The sequence below is a fragment of the Aythya fuligula genome, chromosome 2 (assembly GCF_009819795.1).
Source record: "Aythya fuligula isolate bAytFul2 chromosome 2, bAytFul2.pri, whole genome shotgun sequence".
Classification (NCBI taxonomy): domain Eukaryota; kingdom Metazoa; phylum Chordata; class Aves; order Anseriformes; family Anatidae; genus Aythya; species Aythya fuligula.
In genome coordinates, this window is record NC_045560.1 from 121,340,710 (window position 1) to 121,364,490 (window position 23,781).

A 23,781-nucleotide genomic window follows, 5' to 3' on the forward strand; every position below is an offset into this window, starting at 1 on the left:
AATCTCTGTACCTTATGACCTAAGGCGATGGATGATGCTTTGTGTTCTGTTTACGTCATTGTTTAGGAGTTGCATTTTGATCTATACACAGAAGTGTATTTTGAGAAGAGCGCGGAATATATCCATAGAGTTGTACAGTTCATGCAAGGATGAAGATTTGTAGTACTGTTTTGAAGACTTTTAACTCCAACTATGACTATTTAAGTCTCCTTCAGGAAGTTTTTATTCATTAGCCAATATGCTGTGAATTCTAAAAGCTTATATGATGTGAATTCTAGAAGCTTATGGTCCAGAAGACAAATGGAGTGTTTTTTTAATGCTTAAAGCCCCACTTGTTTATCAGAGGCCCGCCTTTTCTCGTTTTTGGTGAACTACTCATGTCAGAACTAGCACCTGCCCCTGAAGAGAAAGGAGGCGTGTTCAGGCCTCTTCAGTATCTGAGCATTGGTCCCTGTAGGCTGCACCATCTGAGCTGAGGTGTTTACACGTGAAATAGTTGCTGTCTTCTAGCTGTTACCAAAAAGAATCTCCATCTTCCCACTTCCTCTGAAATTCTGTGTAACTCCAAAAGTGGGTATAACTTGACATGGCCTGAGACCAAAGGCTTGTGTTATCTCTATTAGATGTAATATGGCCTTGAGAAATAGCTTGTTTAGCTTTTATTTTGTGGCTACCGTCACTACTACTTTTCCCCTACACTCCCCCTGCCCCCAATCACTCCCTCATTCAAGTCTCTGGCATACGTTGCTGAATTTATTCCTGACACAGCTATTAAATTACTTAATTAGTGTTGCCAGCAGGTTGAAGGAGGTGATTCCTCCCTGCGGCACTGAGGAGGTCCCACCTGGAGTGCTCTGTCCTGTTCTGGGCCTCCATTGCAGGAGAGACCTGAGCATAGAGAAGAGATTCCAGTGAAGGGCCACAAGATGGTGAAGGGGCTGGAGCACCTCTCCTGTGAGGTGAGGCTGAGAGCTGGGACTGCTCAGCCTGGAGGAGAGAAGAGAAGGTGCCAGGGGATCTCACCAGTGTCTCTAGATACCTGAAGGAAGGTGCGAAGAGGACGGAGCCAGGCTCTGCTCAGTGGTGCAACTGTGTGACAACTTGCCACAAGTGGTTGTGGGCAACTTACTCTAAGTGTCCCTGCTTGAGCTGGGGGGGGGGGGAGCAGAGCAGATCACTGCCAGTGGTCCCTTCCCAGTTCAAACATTATGTGGGGAAAAAGGAGAAATCTGGAATTTCCTTTTAGTGTGGAAGTGAAAAAAAATGCTATATTTTAGGGGAGAGTGGAGAAGATAGATGCTGCACATACTGTTAATACCACTTCACAGCATATAGTGCTTTTCTCTAATATCAAACCTGGTTTTCATTTTATATTGAGCTTCCTCACTGCTAGTTGTATCCATTGCTGCTTGAGCAAGTAGCTAAACTTTATTTGGTCTCTGTTTCCAAGACCAACGAAGTACAACTGTAACATACTTGTACTGAAAAACAATTATTAAAGAAATAATAATTACTATGCTTTGAAGTAATAGTCTACACTTAAAATCATAGAATCACGGAATCATAGAATGGCTTGGGTTGGAAGGGACCTCAAAGATCATCTAGTTCCAGCCCCTCTGCCTTGGGCAGGGATGCCACCCACTGGATCAGGTTGGTGAAGGCCAAGGCCCCATCCTGCCTGGCCTGCAAAACACACATCTGTGTTTTGTATTTGCCTGCCTTGAAATACGGGGAGTAGTAGGAAAAAGAGCAAGCAGGTGTAAAGTTCAAGTAATAATGACATGAAAAAGAAAAAAGCAGGGAATCTCTTCTACAAGCCTAACCCAGCTATTCTGACCTTATAGTTCTCTCATTGAGATTGATATGTAAGTTACTGTCTGTTTCAAAAATAAATGTTCTTATTATTTTATAAGTTACATCATAGAGTTTCTCTACTGAAACTGTTTTCTTCTGCTTAGAATGAAAGGGGCTTCAGTTTCTGTTGTCTTCATATACTAAACACAAATTCATTCTTGCTAAATGGAAAATTGTATCTTTTTTGGGGAAGACAGGGTAACGTTTTCCAACCTTTTCTCAGCCTTTCCTTCAGGAAGCAATGATACTTAGGAAACTCCATCATAGGCAAATAAAAAACATTAAATAATATTACGGTATTTTCACATTATAGGTACCAAACTTTTGTAAGGAAGTTATTCTTCTAAGAGCTCAATTCTTACATTCTTCTAAGAACTGGTAGAACCTTTGGCGATTATGGTTGACTTGGAATTGTTTGCTGTGGAGAACAAACAATTTGATGTGATACAGTGTAATTTAAGAAGGTGAAATAGGCAATCTTAATGTGGTGGGCTATGTCCAAATAACACATGATTTTTGGCAATATGTAGAACGCATTGGTGATAGGAACTTACTTTCCTCTTAACTGGGTAATAAATGTCTCAGGCATCTACCATGCACTTGAGCTAGTCACCATGTCAAGACAAAAAGGTAGACCTTTTTGGAGCTCCTGGCTAGGAAACCCGGTATTGAGCTAAACACTAGGGGTTTTGTATGTTTTTGTTTGGTTATTCCTTGGTGTGCTTTAGTGGACTCTCTGTATTTTGTTACTTTAGTTTCTGTAAAAATGGGCTGGGACTTCTGGCCAAGTGCATGTGCAAGTGTGTTCTGATTGTCTTAGTCACTCCACTGAGAAAAGTTACAAATGACAGAAAATACGTTCAGCAGTTTCAATACAAAGTGCTTTCTTAAACTGGAGTAACAGGATGATTTCTGAAGACTGAGCACATAGAAATGTGTTGTGCCAGTGTTACTCTTCAGTAGCAGAATCTAGATCAAGTTCTTGAATTCAAGAGGACCTTATACTAAGAAAAGTACAGTGACTATGGGAAGAGAAAGTTCTCTGTACGCGAATTCTGTAGGTCTGGCTGAAACATAGCTTGTGTTTGATAAATATTTCATTCTTGTTTTTCATGGTTTTAAATTAGAGTAATTTCCTATAGCTGTGCAGATAACTATCTTACTGCATATGCTCTTTTTTCAGCATTATTATTTCTTAATCATGTACTGTTCTATCTTTGAATTCAGCTAAAGCTTCTGTTAGCACTAAAGTAAGCATTTATTCTAACAACTTTCAGGTGCTAGGTAGCACTTCTGAAAAACATGAGCATGAGGAACTCAAGATCTATAACTATTAATACATTTTTTTCAGGGCTTTACTTTTTTTTTTATATGGGAAGAAAGGGTTATACCTCTGCCCTTTAAGTGGTCTTTATCCACATAAACTGTGTTCTAACTGCTCTCCCCAAAAGCATTTTTATAAATGCAAAAGTTTGTTTTGTTTTGATGTTGCATGTTAGTGAGAGATCTCTCTTCTGAGTTAAAGAAGACTCAAAACAGCTGTGGGTTGTTTGAAGGTGATTAAAGTGTAAGTTGATGAGCATGTTCTTTTAAGTGCTGAGATTTTTACGGAATATTTTCCTATAAGAACTGTCTAATTTATCTAATATATGAAGTTTTTCACCAGTGAATATGAAGATGACTCTTGCATCCTGTAGCTGTTTGACACACGTTATTTATCAAGTACAGGGGAAATTGATTAACTGTGGAGCAGAATTGTGTAAAATTGAATTCAGAACGGTTTTCTGTTTTTTCATAATAAAATGATTACTGAAAGAATTCCATCTGAAGACTGTTGAAAGCTGGCTGCAGTTTATGATATAACGGATAAAATCTGCATCCTTGGCCTTCCAACAACCTTTACACCAGCAGATGGTGGGCGTAAAGATGTCATTCATCATTTATTTACAATGGGCTTTATTTATTCTAGTGTCAACAGCTGCCCCAGGGAGCGGGTTATTGAATTCAAATGTGAAGCTCTGGGTTATTTGCTTCCTTTCAAATTTGTCTTCAGAGCTTAGTTGCTAGGAGTCCATTCTGTGCTCTAATAATGATTCATGTATTGTGAAGCCATTCAGTAAATTGGGTTGTCAGGGATTGCCAAAAAAGGTTTAGAGGTCTTGTTCCGATTTTTTTTTTAACAGCGCTGTGCTGTAGTTGGTGTCTTCTCATTATGTGCCTTCTTTTGCCCGTGTAAGAGACTTTGTCCCCAGTTGTCCCCGCTCTGATTTCCCCTCCGTACACCTTCTTGCCCTCTCAAAAGTAGTAAATTTTTAGCAACAAAACATAAATGTGAGACATGAAATAATGCAACTTTGTCTTCTACAGGCAGGACAGGAGTCCTTCCGTTCCATTACAAGGTCATACTACAGAGGGGCAGCAGGGGCTTTACTAGTGTATGACATAACAAGGTGAGAATGTGGAGGAAGTTATAACTGGTTTAAAATTGTCTTTTCTGTATATCACAGTACAGTTCTACAGTGTAAAAATGTCTAATTTAGCATTTTTATAAATAGGTGCAATCTAATGTTTTACCATGTTCATTATGTGCTCAAAATCAAGATACAGCCTATGTTTAGTATATAAATACTTCAAATTTTCTCAGTATAATGGTTGAGAAAAAGTATATGTAAACTCTTTGGAAGAATGAGTCAAAATATTTTTGTAAACTCTTTGACCATGAACCTCTGAATTACCTTTATTGAGAAAGACCTTAAAGTATTTCATGAATTCTTTTCTTGTGGTTTTATTACCACGAACTGTATTTGTTCTTTCACTGTAGCGAACTTTTTACTGAAGTACCAATCTGGAGAGGGAAAATAAATAAATAAATAAATGCTTTTAATTTTCATTCTCTTCCATACTCAGGAGGGACACTTTCAACCACTTGACAACCTGGTTAGAAGATGCTCGTCAACATTCCAATTCCAACATGGTTATAATGCTTATTGGAAATAAAAGGTAAAATTCAATCAGTCATGATTTTGTAGATACTAGAGATTTAAAGCTTGTTTTTTTCATTACCTTTTTTCTTTCTAAATGGTGATTCCATAAGTTAGCACCTAGATCTGTCCCTTAAAAAGGGAGTATGGCTCCTAATTTACGTGTTCTAAAGTGGTTTGCATTTTTGGTTAAGAATGACAGCAGAGAAAGTGTCATTAAACAAAGTGAAGCCCATACTACTGGATTCACTTCAAAATGTTTACGAAATATAAAACTTGCATACCTCAATAATTACATGAGATGCTTCTGAACTTCAAGCCTACTTTATGTTCTGTCTGTTTCAGCTAGGAGTGTGGTCAGAGAATGGTTTTTAACCATTTCCTTGTGAGTTCAGGCAGCTCTTAGACACTAAGTGATACAACTTCAAAAGGTTTGGAAGTTTGTTACCAAACTTAGAAAGGATTATCTACTTGGCCTTTTCATCTGCTAGAGTGTCCAGAGTTCTAAAATAGTTCCCTATTGATGCTGAGACTTGTTTTTTTTGTTTTTTTTTTTTAATATCAAAAGCATCATCTCAGAACTTAATAACCCATTAGTTGTGAGCCTTTACCTGAATGACATTAGCTTGTCTCCATGAAATTCTTGAAGGTAAAGATGCCAGTTGAAGTAACAGTATGCTTGTCCCCTGAATTTTAAAGAACAGCTGGATCACTTTTAGATGCTGCTGAGAAACAGCCTTGTAGTAAATACAGTCTAGTTTGGCCTGTTCACCTCTTGTTTCATTCTTTTTTTTTCCCGTTCCTTCCACTTCTTTTCCCTGTATTTGCCGCCATCCTTCCTCCAAAAAATCCCATTAAGCAATAAATGATTATGAAGCTTACCCACATTTTTATTTAAAATATGGAAAATGACTAGCAGAGCTCTTTTTAGTAGAGGGATGTGATAAGCATAGTCTTCACAAATTGTTACAAAAGGTAATCTAATTTATTAAATGAAGATTTGGTAAGCCCATTAAAGCAATGACCAGCATTTTTTTATGCTTATGTGAGTAAAGAAGTGGCACAGAAATAACGTGCACTGGTTTTTGTTTTTGTTTTTGTTTTTTTTCAGAAAATACTGTGTAAATTCGTATACTTAGTTAAGACATCTGTAATTATTCCTGATTATTCTTAGCTGTTAAAGCAAAGTAAATTTTGATGTCTTGCAGACTATATACCATGTGGTTGTATGTTATATAATATGCTACTTGCAGCAAGTTCAGTAATTATCCCAGTTAAACTAGGGTTTATTCACACAATAAATTTACTTAGATTATGTATTCTAAGTTGCAGATTGTGGTGCCACAGGAAGCAAAAGTTCTTTAAGAAGCTTTTTAAAGGGTATTCTTTTCAAGCCTCAAAGAGGAGAATGGGAAGGAAACTCCTTCGTTTGCACTGCATTATACCAAAAGAATGTTACTGGAGCTCTTACAGTAAAGTGTACTGCTCTAAAGACTTATAGAAGGAAGAACACATATACTAGCATAAGATTTTTTAAAGAATAAATTGTATAGGTCCCGAAAGTGCACTTACAATACAATTAATTGTACTACTAACTTAATACAAGATTTGAAGGGTATTGAGAAATTAAGCTGAAATATAATAGCTGTTTTTTGAAAACATTACGTATACTCGAATTGAAACATGACAAATACTATACTTGATCTCCTTTCCAGAACAAAGCATAGCTATATTGATCTAGTAAGACCAAATGCTTCGAATTATTGGAATGGGATGTATGGAGAGAGGAAGACAACTGTGGTTAGTAGAAGCAGTTAAAGCTCTTATATGGATAAGTTTAGATATCAGTAGTGAGTACTGAGTGGGTTATCATTGCAGTTTCCAATGCAGCTGCACTATTTCAAATAAAAAACATGTTTATTTCTATTTTATCATGGAGATAACACTGTAGTGAATCAAGCTTTAGATAAGATATTTTGGAGTGTAGCGTGGTAGTAGCAATGAAGTTCAAGTTCAAAAATACAACGTCAAACAGCTACCTCGGGGACATGAGAAAGAGCACCTTGTTTATGTTATCTTAAGTCTGAGACTGAGATACTGGGAATGCTTACATAAAATTAACATCAACTTATTTTTTTCTATGAGAAGACATTTTTTGTATCCTTATCTCAAATGCTCTATGTTCAAATGACGTACTGAATTATCTTGACTCTATTACTTATCTGAGTTAGCATATAGTTGTAAAAACAACAAAAACCTACTTTGCTGCAAAATAGATGCCAAGTGAGTATGATTTCTGTTTCATATGTGTGTAATTGCAAGAGTGGCAGCCCAGTATTTAATGTTTTACTAGCACTCTGGCTATAAATTAAACCTCTGTATTTGCATGCTGTTTATTTTGAATTTGTATATATGAAAGTGTGTGTTTACATGCGTAATTTAAATACAAATTATATATATAAAATTATATTAAAAAAATACAGCATTATATTGTTCAGAATGTAATATACTTAGAAGGACAGAAATTGTGTATCACTGTATTTTTAACAACTAAAGAAGTTCTAAAAAGTAGGAGTGAAATACTTATGAGTCCATATGACTTAGTGGTTTTGTCTTTTGTTGTCCAATCCAAGAAGGTTTTCTATGTTCTATTTTTGTAATATTTAACTTTCTTACAGACTGGAAAGCAGGAAGCAAGAAAATGTGTTACAGTCACTTTAAGTTCTGCTGCTGTTAAAAGGCTAGGTCCTGCATGGAGTTTCAAAACCTAAATGCTAGGTCATCAGGAGGGAGCAGCTAATATAGTTGAAAATAACACTTTGGTTCATAGATAATGATACTAGAAAAATGATATTTATCTAAAATGAGAATGTCTAAAGTTAGCATTTGAGGAGTAGCTAGCTAAGTATATACCTATTCTGTTGAAAGGCATTTCATGAACTCTTTAAGATCTGTGTCAGCTAGAACTGATAACTCAGGTGTGATGACTGTGGCTACTCCATATGTTGCAAGTGCAAAGCAATTCTACTTTATGTAAAGGTTTGAATAGATCTTTGTATGTACATAAGTTGTAATGGGGACTGTTGGCTTTTAAGTACATCTCTGAAGAATGATATTTACCTGGACAGGTTAGACCACAGGAATAACTTTTTTTTTTCCATCTTAGTGATTTAGAATCTAGACGAGAAGTCAAGAAAGAGGAAGGTGAAGCATTTGCACGAGAGCATGGACTTATCTTTATGGAGACGTCTGCCAAAACTGCTTCCAATGTAGAGGAGGTAACTTTGCTTAACATTGTCACTTCAGTAAAAACAGTTGTTTTCAAATGCATTCTGTAGTTTGTACAGATGTTATTCCTCTAGATTTTGGCTTTCTCCACTTGAATCAGCTACTCTTTAATTTGTAGTATGAGAAAGATGTTGTCTAAATTTAATCTGATTGCACAGCACCAAAGATATTGTTGAGATTCCATTAACTACTATGCTTATTTTTAAAAATGCATAATCAGTGAAATGGGTACACCTGTTTTGTAATCTGAAATTTGAAACTGGAATAGATTTGCTAGTGCAAAGCAAGAAAAGCAATCAGTGTCTTTGACAAATGTCAATCTAACCAGTTCTTAAAGACCTCTTATCTTTCACGTGCTCTTCAGAGCAAGCTATTGCAATACTTCGGTATCCCAACTGTAAACAGTTTTCATCTTTCTCCACCACCACCTAGCAGGAATCTTCTTTGCTGCAGTTCACACACACAATTTCTGTCCTCCAGAGAGCTGTCAAAGAGGTCATTATTTTGGTTACTGTAGTCTGTTATGTATTCACATGTTATGCTTTTCAGTCTTTGCTATTTTATAGAACTTCATTCCCTTGAAATTTGCATACAGATCCTGTTCCTGGGTATATGTGAGTTCTTACCGATGTCACCTTGGTCTGCTACACATCTTTCTTGAAGGGTGGTTGTGGTGGGTTGATCTGAGTCAGCAATTCAAAATCTACCCAGTTGCACACTTACACCACTTGTCCAGTGGCATGGGGTAGAGAATCAGAAGAGTCAAAGCGAGAAGGACTTGTGGATCAACATAAAGAAAGCTTAGTAAGTGAAGGAGGGGGAGAGTGATGGTAAGGCGGTCACTCCCAACTTCCCATAAACAGATCGATTCCCAGACAGTCTCTGAGCAGCAGCTGTTTAGAAAGGCTACCTCTTGGTTTTTATTGCTGAGCATTATAATTGTATAATATGAAATATCCCTCTGGCCAAGTCAGGTCATCCGTCTGGTTGTGTCTTCTGCAACTTCTTGCCTACCCTAAGCCTAATTGCTGAGGGAGTAGAAGCAGGAAAAAAAAAAAAAAACTGACATTGTGCACGCAATCTTTAGAAGCAGCTAAAACATTGTGTTATCAATGCAGTTTTAATCACAGATCCAGAACACAGCACCATATATGCTGTTATAAAGAAAATTAACTCCATCCCAGCCAGACCGAGTACAGTGACACGTTAGTGCTGTGTAAATCAGAAAAATCACTTCATTACAATTTCACTGAAATTCTTCTCTCAGAGGGCAGTGAGGCACTGGCACAGGTTGCCCAGAGAAGCTGTGGATGCTCCATCCCTGGACGTGTTCAAGGCCAGGTTGGGTGGGGCATTGGGCAACCTGATCTAGTAGCAGGTGTCTCTGCCCATGCCCATGGTTGGAACTAGGTGATCTGAATGGTCCCTTCCAACCCAAACCATTCTGTGACTTGTCTTTCAGACCTGTACTCAGTTCCTGCATCCCAGCTTATTAGCTTTTTTAAGTAGCGTGCCATAGTTCAGCTTCTCATACTGCATAATCTATTCTTAATCTTTTCTAAAATAGTCCTAAATTCAAGATGGTGGGCAACCAGTTAGACACTGCTTTAGTAGTAATGCTCTCTAGTTTTGAAATTTTGAGAAGTTATAGTAGGAATAGCATACAGCCTTCAGTTATTTCATTCTGTTTTATTACTGTGTGGTTTTAACATTGTCACCTATTTCTGTGACAAAAAGTGATTTCTAGTGGATGACTTGTCTGGTGCTTAATGCACCTATGACTATCAGAGGGAACATCAGCAGAGAGTTCATTCTTAAATAAGTTCAAATAGAATCCTCTCTTCCTGGTTCTCTGAGTGAGTGATTGTACTAACTTTAACTCCGATGGAAAAGCTTGAGGATTTAATTCTTTGTAGTGACAGTCAAATGCATTCCTTAAGCGGTACTCTCAATCAATACTAAAAGAGGTAGCATAATCTACTCTAGTTACAGCTGAAAGAGCAAAATCTTAACTTTTGAGTTAATAAGTGAGGAGAAGTAGTAGGCACAGGAAATGAAAGTTTATCATTTCATGGACAATCAAAGAGGCCACTTACATTTTTGTCATTCTGCTGATTCTGGATTGTTCAGTATCAAAAAAAAATCGTGAGGGGAGCGAGGGAAGAAATTGTGTGAAATGGGCAGCATTAGAAGAAAGATCAAGAGGTATGCACAGCTGAGGCAGACATAGAAAGCCTTCAGCACATGGCTTCAGGAATGGAAAGAAATTATAGTTTTCTGACTGGCTGAGGAAGTTGAAACTAAACAAAGAACAGCATTTGAGGTAATTCAGTGAAAATTAGATGAAATTTTAAGCAGAAGAAATTCATGGCCATGTGTTCACAAATCTTATCTTATGCGGTAACAATGCAAAACATTTTTACTGTGTTTTTTTTGGGGGGGGGTGGAGACTAAGAAATTGAAGTTTTTGACTAGAAAGAGTATGTGTTTATACTATTGAATTTTTCATTTAACAAATCAAAAATGGATTGGAAAAAAAAAAGATTGGAAATATACCTAAAAGGCTGGGCTTCTGTTCTTTTTACCCCTCAGTAGGAAATATCCTTCAAAAAGAGTGATTTGGAGAAAAGACATTACTGTAAGACTCGTGTACATATGGAAATGCACAGATAGTGCAGGTCAGAGCATTCATACATAACAACCAGTGTCTTGTTTCCTCTTTCCGTTCTCAGAAGAGGGATTTTGCCTTGCTGAGACTTTATAATTGACTAATAAAGCCTTGGCCTACTGCATTTGTCCCAGTGCTACATTTGCTTTAGTGGCTGCTATATAAAACAAAGTAGTAATGGAAGTGTAAAGTGATGACAAAGAAGCTGCACAGTATCCAATAATAAGGCTTTAACTATTCTTCCACCCATTTGAAAAAAAAACAGATCGAATTTTGAGGTGTCTGTCTGAAGTAGAATTGGGAAGGAAATCCATTTTTCCTGGCCAGATATGCTTTGTAGCTGCAGAGCTGATGCTCTAACCGGTTTCTGAATCTGAGGTTCGTACTCATGGCAAAAGAAGACTGTCAAGGGTTTAGAAATAATCATCACGGATTGTTCATACGTGCCCTTCTCCAAACCATCTTAAAAACATGTAATGATTGCTGTAATTCTCTAGAGCCTTATCCTCAATATATGGAAGCTGTTTGTATCATTATGAACATGTACAGCTTTCATTCCACTAGTGTAAAGAAAGTATAACAAGTAGTTTTTATCCATTTTAGTTATTCTTGAGACACTATTTGCTCTACAGGTACTTGTATTCTCAGATCTTTTGGTATCTAACCATATTCCACATTTTATGAACATCTACTTCAGCAGGGCATGCCATTGTACACTGATCTGTTCTGTCCGATTAGGCAGAATGGGACAGAAGCTTAGACTGTTTGCGACATGAGCATTTCTGCACATCTAGTTTAAGACCTGGCATATTTTTCTTAACTTTATCTCTGGTCCAGACTAATACCTGGCCCTGAGACAACAGGGCTAATAACAGTGTGGCTCTTCTATGCTGAATACCAAGTTCTTGTTGCTGGGGGATTCAGGAGGAGCAGAGTGGCAGTACAGGCTGGTGATGCTACATGGGTTAGCAGATCTTCATCATGAAGCATAAGCTGTTCAAGTCCTGTGGTCCTAGTCAGTGCCATGCAGTATACAGACTACCCACGTTTCATGAGGATGCATTACTGAAACACAGCAGTACATGGATGTGTCTGCTGTCTTGTACCCGAAGCAGTTAAATGGCCAGAGGAAACTTATCTCTAACAGATTCCTTTTATCACTCTAGTTGAAAATACATTGTTGTTACAGAGTGATGAGGCAAGCCACCAGATAACGTGATCAGTTCAACATTGTTTTTGACCCAACGTCATCTTAACATGCCTCATAAACAACTACAATAGAGATTTGTAAGATAATGGTAGTCTTTGGCTGTTTCTTTAAATGAACAAACCAGCTCCTGTTATTAGTGTTATTTTTGTTTCCCTTCTCAAAACGCAGTTTCTGCCACTGTGTAGTGCCTTAGTCAGTTCCTAGCTGTAGCAGTGCATTGTCCTGCTCAGGTCTTAAGACAGTTTTAAAACATTCATTCTGTTCTTCAGTATGATCTGTTAAGCTACATCTTGGATGGCAACGTTTGGCAGCAGAGAATATCCTGTTAGCTGTTCATGTAGAGCAAGGCTGTTAATGGGATGTTTATATCCTGTTTGCACAATAGGCAATTAATAGCTGGGAGCAGGAAGTAGACGTAGGCTCTTCCTTCAGAGCTTCCATGGAGGCGTGTAAGAATTCAGTGTGGCCACAGAGTTAAATCATCACGTGTAATGTGGAATGTGATGAGGATAGGAGAGTTTCTGAATCACTGGGAGGGTAAAAGGACTGGGCGGGGGGTTATTTGACTGGCTATCATTTGGCTGCTGTCGCAAGACCAGTTATACTGCCTCTTCAGCCATATCATACTTGTAGAAAGAGTTTTTTGTTGTTATCAACTTCCCTTTAGCTTCTGTCTAAAGCCATCAAAACAGAGAGCCTACTATCAACAGCCAACTGACTTTTTTAGCATTTTTCTTCAGTGTTTTCTGAGCTGTGTCAACATCAGTTGCTTTTTCACCTTGTATTAAAACTATGTGTAATACTCAAGATTTGTTTCCTATCATTTGCAAGAGATATTAACAACTGTATCACACTTTCCATTGGTGGTTCAACAACAGCACATGACTGTTAGTTGTAGTCCTATCTGAAATGTGCAGTTCAGAGCTTGCTGTGTGATTTCTGCTGGGGCAGTGTCTAACGTGCACGGTAGAATAGGGTCATCTGCGTGAACTGTAAAGTCTTCTACAGCACTCAGTAGTTATCTTTGCATCCCTGGAATATCATTTGAATCCACTTACAGGCACTGATTGTAAAGAAGTAAAGATGCCTAGCTGTATCTGGAAAGCTGGAGTATAACTTCATGCCTTCCTCTTGTGCTCCATACTGCTAGTTCAGTAATGCCTAACACGATCAACCTTAAGCAAAAGAGTTTTCTGGATCTGGTCAGACCAGCACCAGACACCACCGCTGTTCAGAAGCTGATCTCGCCGAGCTCTACTAGCATGTCACTGACTCCTGGTGTGGCAGTTGGTTTCAGTAAGTTGTTTCCCAAACTGATGGGATTATATAGCCCTATGCCCAGCTTTTCGTTTTAGACTACTGTCTTTGTTGTTCCAAGTCGTCTGCACATAAATAGAATGCATTAATGCATTCATTGTTCAGGATTAAATCTGAATGGACTAACTGCTTCAACCCAGCGTTTAAACATACAGCTCAATCGACAGTTTTGTTTCACTTGTAACTTAATTTTCTCTTCAGGCAGTTTCTTTCGTACTTCTGTTTAAACAGAGAGTGGAGACTCAAAACCCCTGTAGTTTCAACAGGGCTCAGCCACAGATAATGGAAGGATGATAGCCTTTGTAATATCCTAAAGGGCAAAAATGAAAATCCCACAGAAAGATGAGATTCTTACCAGTTCCAAATTAGAACTGATATTTTCTAGAACTTGTTTTTTCCCTTCCTTTTACCCTCTTTAAACATGACTAACTGCTGGTACACAAACAGCTGCTTGACGTGGTGATCTATTTAGCAAGGATTTAGTTGATACAACTTGAAGATACAACTTGAAACTTCAAGGTGTTAGTAGCTTTAACAGTGAAGTGACATAAAATGTAATCTGACTAGAACTTCCAGAACAGTAGGATTACTTGTATGTGAAAGGTGTGGTTTTTAAATTTTATTTGGTTTGCCTTAAGTTGTATCAAAACCAGGATTCCTTCAAGTTCATTGAAATCGAAGTTCTGCGACCCTTCAGCTGTGTGAAGCTGAGCCATTTTCTCCCATGAGGAAATAGGTGTAGGAAATCTGTAGGGGAGAGAAGGGGCAAGACACCTGACTTCAGTGAAGATTCCCAGTTTTTATCTCCTTGTGGGAAATCCTTGGACAGCGCCCCAATTCTGCTGTAAGGAATAGTGACTCTGCCATGGTTCTTGGGGCTTCTGGGCATCCTGAGGTGTAATCATAATAAAATTCTCAGTTAAGGGTTCCAGTCTTTAAATGACAGCATGAAAAGCATCATATGGCTGTCTGCCTGAGCCATAGATTTTGCTCTATAAGTAGTTCATGAGTTATGTGTTTATCTTTTCCTCAGGTGCACCATCTCTTGTAACTGTTCAGCAGCAGCTGCAGCACTTCTTGAGAAGCTTCAAGCTAGTAATGTGCTTCTTCCCAATAAGTTTGTCAAAAACAGCACAAGCCAATTACTTTCAAGTTCTGTTTTGGGCCTGTGCACCTTGCCTTTATATTTAAAGCCACAAATGTGTAAGGGCACTTCTTGGGGTGTGGGTTCATTTTATAGCACTTCCCTGCTGCTTGATAACTAACCCCTCTGTAAGCCCTTTGGTGACCTGGGCTTCTTTCTGAAGGATCGTTTAATTGTAAAAAACATTGTATTTCTGTGCATAAAACAGCTGCTCAGAGCTTTGGGATCCCCCTCTGTAAGTGACTATCCAGCACTACTTACGCTCTGGGATGTTGAATGCCCTACTGAATAAATCCATTTGTGGTCTGTATCGTTACTGTTTCCAAATGTGTCCTTGAGTACTAGAGTAATGAACTAATCTTACTGCTGGAGCATAGCAAATTGGGAGGAAGACAAACTTCTAGGTGTTGGCTGACCACAGAGGTGAAGGCCATGCTTCAAAATTTGAGATACGTTACAGTTAAGTGTTCTTGAGTTAAGAGTAGGAAAGCATTCAGAAATAATGAACTCGAACCAATTTGTGTTTCAAAGCACTAAATTTAATATAGCCACCAGAGGGCAGCATGTTACACGAACTGGAAATGCAGAACATGATATATTTTGGTTTTGAGCAAAGATGGACTTGTAAAATCTGAGTTTTGAAAAGTATCAGTGATCCATTTACAAGTTTGTTATGCTCAGCTTGGAGCTAAGTCATCAAATACTCATCACGGCAATAGCTTTAGTGTCTGCAAGACCTGATTTGCACATTTTGTCACATCTGCCAAATCTAAATATAATTGTTCTATAGCTTGTGTTCTGGTGCCTTCAGCTTATTATTACTCTTACATACAACTTGCATGTGACAGAGGTAACAGGAGCTTACTCCTTTACTTCCTGCATTTTTTTTTCTAGTAACAGAATTCATTCTTCCTGGTTTTGTCTCTAGGGCAGTAAACCTGTTATTTGTTTACTTTGATAAAATAGATGTCAAATTGCTTTTGTTTTATAGTCAGTGGTTTTAGGATTAATTTGTCTTGAGTGCAGCATCTGTGCTTTTCGGTTGTTGTTCTTTTGGGTTTGCTTGTTTGTTTTCTGAGGTGGACATTTTGAGACTTTGTGATTTCTATAAAGCAATGTGACCTAGGAAACCCCTTATGTAAATATCCGAAGTGATATTTTACTCAGATATCGTGACTCAAAACCCTCCTTCGTTTGCTTTCCACTAGGTGCAGGTGTGACACAGCAGGCAGATCGCATCTTACAAGACTCAGTTTCCCTGTTTGCACAGTAATGTCATTTTCCTCAGCAGGGTGTTGCCGTTATCAGTGTTGGCAAACCTAGTTATAAGGTGAACGCAGTAGAAGAAGGTTATATTGAAAGAAATCATTAAATCAATGCACAACTTCTTTAGATTTTTTTTTAAGTGCTGTGGTGATAGATGAATTCAGTAGTCTCTTAGGCGTAAAAGCATCAGTAACTTGTGATTTAGGAAGATTAAAACCAGGAGTTAAACACGAAGTGTAGACATTCCTAAAGATGCAGTGATTTCTTTAATTTTCCTCAAATGTAGCCTAGAATTTGTATATTTGGAAGTCTACACATAAAAGGAAGAGAGTTTTTTTGCAGACTTACGTTAACGTAGGAGCTGTGTAGCAGGGGCTTGCCATCTTTCAGGTGACTGCTTGTAGAGCCAGGCAGAACCCAGTGCTGCCTGTCTGGAGTTGGTGAGAGTAAACTGGGCTGGACTTGAGTCGGCCGGGGGTGGAGAGGCATCAGTGTCTTTGTATTGTGGTTTAATAACAGCTGCGTTACCAGGATCCACAGGGCAACTGCAGCAGGCTTGGTAGGCAGCCAGCCTGGGTCCGCGTGGGCTTACTGGTTGAAGTCTTGTGTTGTGTGGAAGTGGCTGAGCTGCACCTGGATCCAAGTTGGCATGTGAAGTGCTACAGCTGTGTTCTTGCAGTCCCCTGCACGTGGGCTAATAAATGCAAACTGGATTTGAGGGGAAACAGCTCTGTCTCTTTGCATCCGTGGCTCGGTTAATCTGCAAACAGGATAAACTGCCCATAAATAATTGAGAGTTTATAGTATACTGCATGTTCCAGATAAGAGTTAGAACATGCAGTATAAAAAGAAATTTTTAGAAGAAGCCAATTACACAGAGTTCACCTTCTTGTCCTTGCTATAATTGGGGCACTAGCATACAATGCCAAAATCTGATACGATATTCTTAAAGTGACTAAAGTGCTGTTTTTAGTAAGGTTCTCAGGTGGGTATTTTAGGTCCACTTACACTTTGAGGCATAAGCTAACTTAAAATACATGGATGGAGGTCTTTAAACAAATGGAGGTCTTTAGGGATGCAATTCTCTTTCCATGGCTGAACAGTAGTAATTTTTCAGAATCTGTGCTAACTGAAGAAAGCAAGGCATAGTTGTTTTTTTTAGATGATGTATTCTTGTGAAACCAGTGTTTTCAAATAGGAATTATTTATATGTGACCCAGTATAGCCTGGCACTTTGCCATGCAGAATACCTGTATGTGCTGTCCTAACACTGATATTTGGTGTACCAGAATCACAACAGAAATTTGGTAATCAGATTATATCTTCAGACAAGTGAAATGATAGAACTGAGATGAGTTGGAATATTTTGATTTTCCAGATCAAGAATTTCTCAGGAAATGTACTTAGTGTTAAAATACACCGTTTGTACTGAAGGCAGCATGCTTTTATGCTTTGTACATTACATATGTAATAACCCTGTTGAATAGGGGGGTGCATTTTGTCATTTTTGTGAGTATAGATACATTCTCACAGTGATCTCTTCCTGAAAGTAGCATCCAGAAGATAATTTGTTAGTTTGGAGTTGGTAGTCTGGCAAAATTCTAGGTGGTTGGTCTAAAGTAATTTTTATAGATGTAATTTAATTCTCATGAAATTAATTCCAAGAGCCTAAGCGTACTTAGCCAGCTCTAGTTCCAGAATTGTTGGAAGTGCCAATTGTTAAGTGCTTGTTTACATGAAGTTATCATAACACGTTTTTAAGACTTCAAGTTCTGCTTAGTGTCCTACTTAAATGGGAACGAGCAAGCATCCTCACAGATCCCAGCTGTGACTCTGCAAAGTTTTTTGGCTTTTACCTTTCAACAGTCCCACATACGAGCCTGTTACAATAATTATGTGTTATCAGAAACCAAGATAAGTACGAATGCTTTTTCTTGTATTGAAAACTTCAATTTCTGAGGAATTTGAATCAATTCATAGTTGGCTGAAAGCCAATTTTTCTCCTCAACTCCAGCGCATGTTTGAAAAACGAACTCACTTCCTAAGTGCCTTGTGAATCTGCAATGATTAATTCTTCTCATTATTTTGCTGCAAATTCTCATGACCCTCTGTGATGATTCGATCACCCACTTAGAGTTTATGCATATTCATATCTTTCTGCTCCTGCTGCAGCCGTTCAAGTCTCCTTCACTGGCTGTGGTGTGTGCTTGGTGCAGTAATTGAGCTGCAGTAGATTGATTACTCTGGGGAGCTGTAAGGCCTTTAAAGGTGAAAACATATCAGTCCTGTTAATTAGGAAACAAAGCTCTGGTGGCAAGTTCAGCAGTCAAATGCTTCCAGTGTAGAAATGAGGAAAGGTATGATTTGTTCCTCTCCATGAACCCTGTTTACTTTTTTATATTTGAATTAGATCTGTATTTGCTGTAACGGGCTTGAGCAGAAGATAGCATATCTTGTATGATCGTGTGCTGATGGTGTTTTAAAATAAAAAGAGCCACATATTTGAGTATTGCTTGTAATTATTAGCTGCTGTTAATCACCTCTTAAATTATACATTGTCTTAGGCATTGTTTGACCTATGAAGTTAAATGAGAGATGAAAAATGGAACCAGTGATTCTGAACTTTAACCAAAAATATTTATTTATATCATTCACTCTTTCAGACCTAGCATCAAAAAGTCTTTTCTCAGAATTAACACAACACAATTTGAGAAATCATAATAAAACGTGGAGTATCTCTTTTCTACCATTAAGATGTCTATTGCTCATCATGTGCAAGATTAATTAAAGAGAATACATTCTTAAAATTAGGTGAATATTAAATGATAGCATAAGGTTTCATCCAGCAGACAGCATCCTTACATCATCATTGTAAGCACCCTGTGGTTTTATGTTGCTAAGCACTCTAATCTAGAGTGGCCTATTACAAAGATATTAAGGGTAGGGGAAACCATCTGCCACACAATCTATCCATAAGGGTCAGAAATAAATAATTTAAAAGTAATTTATATATCTTAAAAACCACTTTTTTCCCCCTGTAATTACTGGACAGCAGATTGTAGAATATATTTATTAGGAAAATGCCTCTCTTTTCTGTAAATAGCATGTGATCCATTGCTACTTGAGGGTAGGTTGTAGGATGCTGTTGGCATACCTGTTCCTCCTGAGGTAGGAAAGTCTTGCTGGAAAATATACACCAACTGGAGCCCAACCTCATGTATATCTTACACCAAGTGATATCACATCCACTTGTTTACTGTTGTTTTCCTCCCTTGTTTTAGGCATTTATTAACACTGCAAAGGAGATCTACGAGAAAATCCAGGAAGGAGTTTTTGACATTAATAATGAGGTAAGTTTTAGTACTCAAAACGCTTTCTTCTTTTTTGTCTCACTTTATGTGCCAAATCCACCCTCCCTAGAAAGCTGGACAGTAAAATATTTGTCTGTTACGTTTAGATGTAGAATTGTCTGCCATTGTGGTAAAAATGGATTAAAATAAGTGACCCTATCCATCCATGAAGCATCACAAAATAATATAAATCCCCAAAAGAGAAGAAAATCCACTTTCATCCACTTCTCCATATGGTGTCATCTGTTTTCAAAGATAATTTTCCACTATGTAAATGGAGGACCATGTTGATATGCCAGATGCACTCCATGAGCTGTCCAGTGTAGGGGAGGGATTGCTTTGAGAGTTACATAAAAGACTTTTGAAATGTTCCTGGGTTAGGTGGCTGGATTCTGCAGGGAATAAAAGATTAGCCATTTTGTCTATGCACATTACTGAAATTACAGATTATCAGGGCCAGTCTCTTCAGCTTGTTTTTGTGAGGTCTGGGGTGTGGAGCAGGGAGCACTTCTGTAAAAGAAGAGTCTAGAAAGACAGACCTGTACTCTCTTAAATTTTGGAAGGATTGTGCTGTTGAAAAACCTGAGCAGCTAGGAGGTAGGTTCATGGCTGTAGAAAAAGCAAATTCACATTCAGTGGTAGTAGATAGAAATATGTTAAGATCATACAAGTTCTCAGTTATTGCTTACGTTAGAGGTAACAGCCCATAGAACAGTTCAGCTGTGACAGTGCAAAGCAGTCAGTCGTCTCTGGTTCACAAGCTTTGTACCCCGCATCCCTAAATATTGCTGCTGAGGTCCTTAGTAAAGCCACGTGGAAATGAGTATTGCCATAACTCTGGCCAGGACTGTGAGCCTGACGCTCCTTTGAAGCGCGATAGCCCTTGCAGAAGTGTTCGAAGAGCAGGGAGGAAACTGGCAGGACTCAGACTCATCTCTTTCCCCGTAACACATCTCAACATAAGAAAATGTTGACTAATAAAAATATTGCTGTTCTGACTCTGCAGCGGAAGTAATGAGAAACTTCAGTAGTACGAGGAGTATTTGCATTAGGAGACTTGCAGCTAAATAAGAGTGCAGTAGTAATCATTCAGACACTGATTCTGACTGAAAAACGGGTGTGCATAGGTGGTGTTTTGGTGAAACACCTGTTCTGCTCAGTCTGGTGACAAAAGTTAAAATTTTCTTTAGCATATTTTCTAAAGAAACGCACGCAGTGCGGTATAAATTGGATGGTAATCGGCGTCTGGAAAAGCGTGCTCATTGTATCTGTCGGGTTTCATATAGTAGCTGACTGCTTTACTGTGCCTTACGGAGCTTTGATTGCAATATGCTGTCAAGAGCCAACAGTCCGTGCTATTTATTTGGCTTTGGGCCAAGTCTGGCTCCTTGATTCCTCAAGAAGTTGCTACCAGCCCAGAGGGGGCAAAACCAATGAGCCATAGGGCATGCTTTTTATTAAAGAGGAGTCAAAGAGCGAAAAGAAACCACATCAGCTGCTGTCAATACTGAGCTAGTGCCAGAAACCCCAAGGCTACTACTGTTGCAGAACAACTGCCAAGCACTATAAATCTGAGATTTACTGTGACGCAAAGTTTCCTTAAGAGCTTAATTTCTGAAGCTACTGTATTACTTTTCTCAAAGTGCTGTATTTTTAGGTAAAATCCACTTGAGGGAGTGAGGGTTAAGATATAAGTGTGATTTTGATGAATGAAAGAGCTACGCTGTGTGTGGGTTCTTGGCAAGTAGCCACGTCTTTCGGGATCATAGAAATTATTGATGACACAGAACACTCGTATGCCCTTAGCCTGTACAGCTGATTCAACACAGAAAGAAACGCTGTCTGGAGAGGAAAAGTTTTATACTAAACTATTAAACCAGTGGAGGCTTTGGTGAGAGGGGGAGGTTTTACATTCCTAGCAAATGCTTAAAGCCTTGTGCCAAGCAGTACTCCTCAAATGCGATTCTCGCTCGGTGTTTTCAGGTTAGGAGTTTAAGGTACAGGATTTAACATGCACGTAACATTTAAATAAGGAAAGCATCTTTCTTTAAATTATATTTAATTGCCAAGGATGTTTGCTTTTTTTTTTGTTTTTTTTCTTTTTCTTTAAAAAAAAAAAAAGCGTATGTTAGGAGAACTTACCATACGATTGTCTTTTTTTAAAAAGCTTTTTGAGTGTATTTAGTTTTCTACAATAATCATACTGTGTATTGAACTTCATTTCAGGCAAACGGCATAAAAATTGGCCCTCAACATGCTGCTACTAATGCAACACTTGCAGGCAATCAGGGAGGACAACAAGCTGGTGGAGGCTGCTGTTGAGCCTGTTTTTACTTTCTAGCTGCCTGGATGGGGCCTACTAACTTGTTTGTTCACCCTTCCCTCCCTCCCCCTGCCCCGCTCGCCTCCACTGCAATTCAACTGAGACATGAAACTTGTAAGTTGGTTTCCTGTTGCAGAAGAAGACTTTATCCTTCAAATTCTTGTATAACTTTGAATAAATGGTTAATGTTCACTTAAAGACAGATTTTGGAGATTGTATTCATATCTATTTACATTTGATTTCTAGGTCAATTGATGTGATTATTTTTGTTAAATGTTGTCTTGTGCCCTTGACTACGAACTGAATTGTATTAAACACTACAAAGTCATCTGAGTATTTTAATCAGTTTGTGTAGTTAGGTTTCCCAGTTCCTGCGGTTACCTAATGTTTAATATTGTAGAGCTGTCCTCAAGTTTTTTGTCAATTTTCAAGGCTATAAAGAGCAGCAGAAGGACTCTTTTAATTCTGTATTTATCACTTTCTGTATATATAGTTTAATAACCTGCTTGGGTGTACTTGCCAAGCTAGAATTCTTTAATGCATTTGCATAAATTCTATACTACTTAGAGCTTGAAAACTACAGGAGCATTAATAGAAATTGCTTGGACGCTAAATTTTAAGCCTTTTTGACATTGTTAGCATGTTCATCCTCCCCTGTCATTATCCTGAAGTCCAAGAAGAAATGCTTAATGTATATTACTAGAGGCTACATACGTGCTATCTATTTTAATGCCAAATGTTTGCTGTTTGTCCACAATTTCCACAGCACCTCTTCAGAAATGGATTAGCTGTTTGCCTTAACGAGTACTATAGGTGAAAACAGAGTATGAATGAAAAGCAGAGGAGGAGTTGAAAACATTAAAATGGCACATTATAAACGCGTTAATCTTTTCTTAATGTTTTTTCTTGTTTACCACTTGATTTCTAGGTATATTTTTCATGCAAGGACAGTTTTTCAACCTAAATGTACAGTGGTTGTGTAAAGCTTTCTTTTAGTGACAACTTGTAATCCTAAATATATGGTAAGCATCTTGTCTATTGTGAAGAGGGTGTGAAAATAAAATCTGCCAGTTTGGAAATCTTGATGAAAATCAAAACTAGAAATGCTTTGGTACTTTTTATGGTGGGGAGGTTTGGGGGGGGAAGTTTTGCCTCAAATGAAAGGGATGCAACAGTACAAAACAAAATCCTGTGTTTAAGTGTTTATTATTAAGTACAGAATGTCATGTCACTTTTCCTACAAATGAGGGAACAACAGAGTTTCCACCTCATCCTGTTTATATAACTTGCAGATAAAAGGGTGACATTAATGCTAGGCCATGCTTCACATATCTTAAAAGAAAAAAGAAAAAAAAAAGACTGCAAACTTTTTGTCTTACTGGACCAATACTGACTGCACCACACCACGGGGGGACGTGGATCCTTGTATCATCCATTCTTATTGTCAAAACTTTAACATCGGAACTTAATAAACTTCAGTCTGACAGGTGTAACGTAGCAGTGGTTCTGAGATTAAATAAAGTTTTGAAAATGTGTGGAACTTCTTGTTTGTGTATTGGGGCAAGGGACAACTGATCAGGATAGCTGTTGGTTGCCGACTTCACCTCTTTCTTGCACGTTCAGGAGCACGATAAGCAATGTGTTCAACTACTTACATTTTTAAGAGGGCTCTCTATTTACATGTTGTTAACTGTTTATTATGTATTTGCATTTATAAAACACCAACACTGCTTCAACTGAAGTCTGAAACTTGTGTTGCATGATGGTAAAGCCATAGGGCTGCTTTGCATGGATGCTGGGAGAAAAATGGCTTGTATTGAGGAGGTGCTCACAAGAAAAAACAAATGAATGAGAGTACTTGCTTGAGTTAACTGCTTGAAGATGTTTTGGAACTGGTACCATTACAGAACTCAACTGCTTGACAGGAGTTGGGAGAAGAGTGTGCCTTTCTGTAGCAGCCTCAGCTGTGTTATAAATGGCAATAAATTTATCTTAGACATAAAAAAATGCCACAGTTAAGAAAGCAAAGTAGGGGAATTTGTACCCTAATTCTGACAAGAACAAAAATGCATGGTTTAAGTGATGATGACTTAAAGCTAGGATATTCTGCTAAAGCTTCTGGCATCCACTCATTTTCTGAAAGCGTGGAAGGCATAGAACTGACCAGGAACTTACTACAGTGATTTTTTTTTTTTTTTTTTTTTTTTCTGGGGTGGGAGGATGAGGTAGGGGACAGGGGCAATGTGGCGTGACTTACAGTCACAGGTGGATAGTGGTTGTGATCCTGCTGGTTGGTCCTGCCTTACATGCTGGTCGTACACAGTGCGTTATCTCAAGAATCTGGTACTTCCAAAGAGAAACTAGAATAGAACAAGTTTCC

General features: G+C 38.3%; 1 protein-coding gene across 1 annotated transcript in view; it reads left to right on the top strand.

The window, feature by feature from the left end:
• RAB2A (RAB2A, member RAS oncogene family) overlaps positions 1-22,941 on the top strand; it is a 41,817-nt gene extending 18,876 nt beyond the window's left edge. The window contains exons 4-8 of the mRNA XM_032183052.1: positions 4,222-4,304; positions 4,762-4,854; positions 8,002-8,113; positions 19,010-19,078; positions 21,305-22,941. Coding sequence (XP_032038943.1) covers positions 4,222-4,304; positions 4,762-4,854; positions 8,002-8,113; positions 19,010-19,078; positions 21,305-21,400 — 453 coding nt within the window. The 3' untranslated portion in view covers positions 21,401-22,941. The remainder of the gene's footprint in view (positions 1-4,221; positions 4,305-4,761; positions 4,855-8,001; positions 8,114-19,009; positions 19,079-21,304) is intronic.
• The last annotated feature ends 840 nt before the right edge of the window (positions 22,942-23,781 follow it).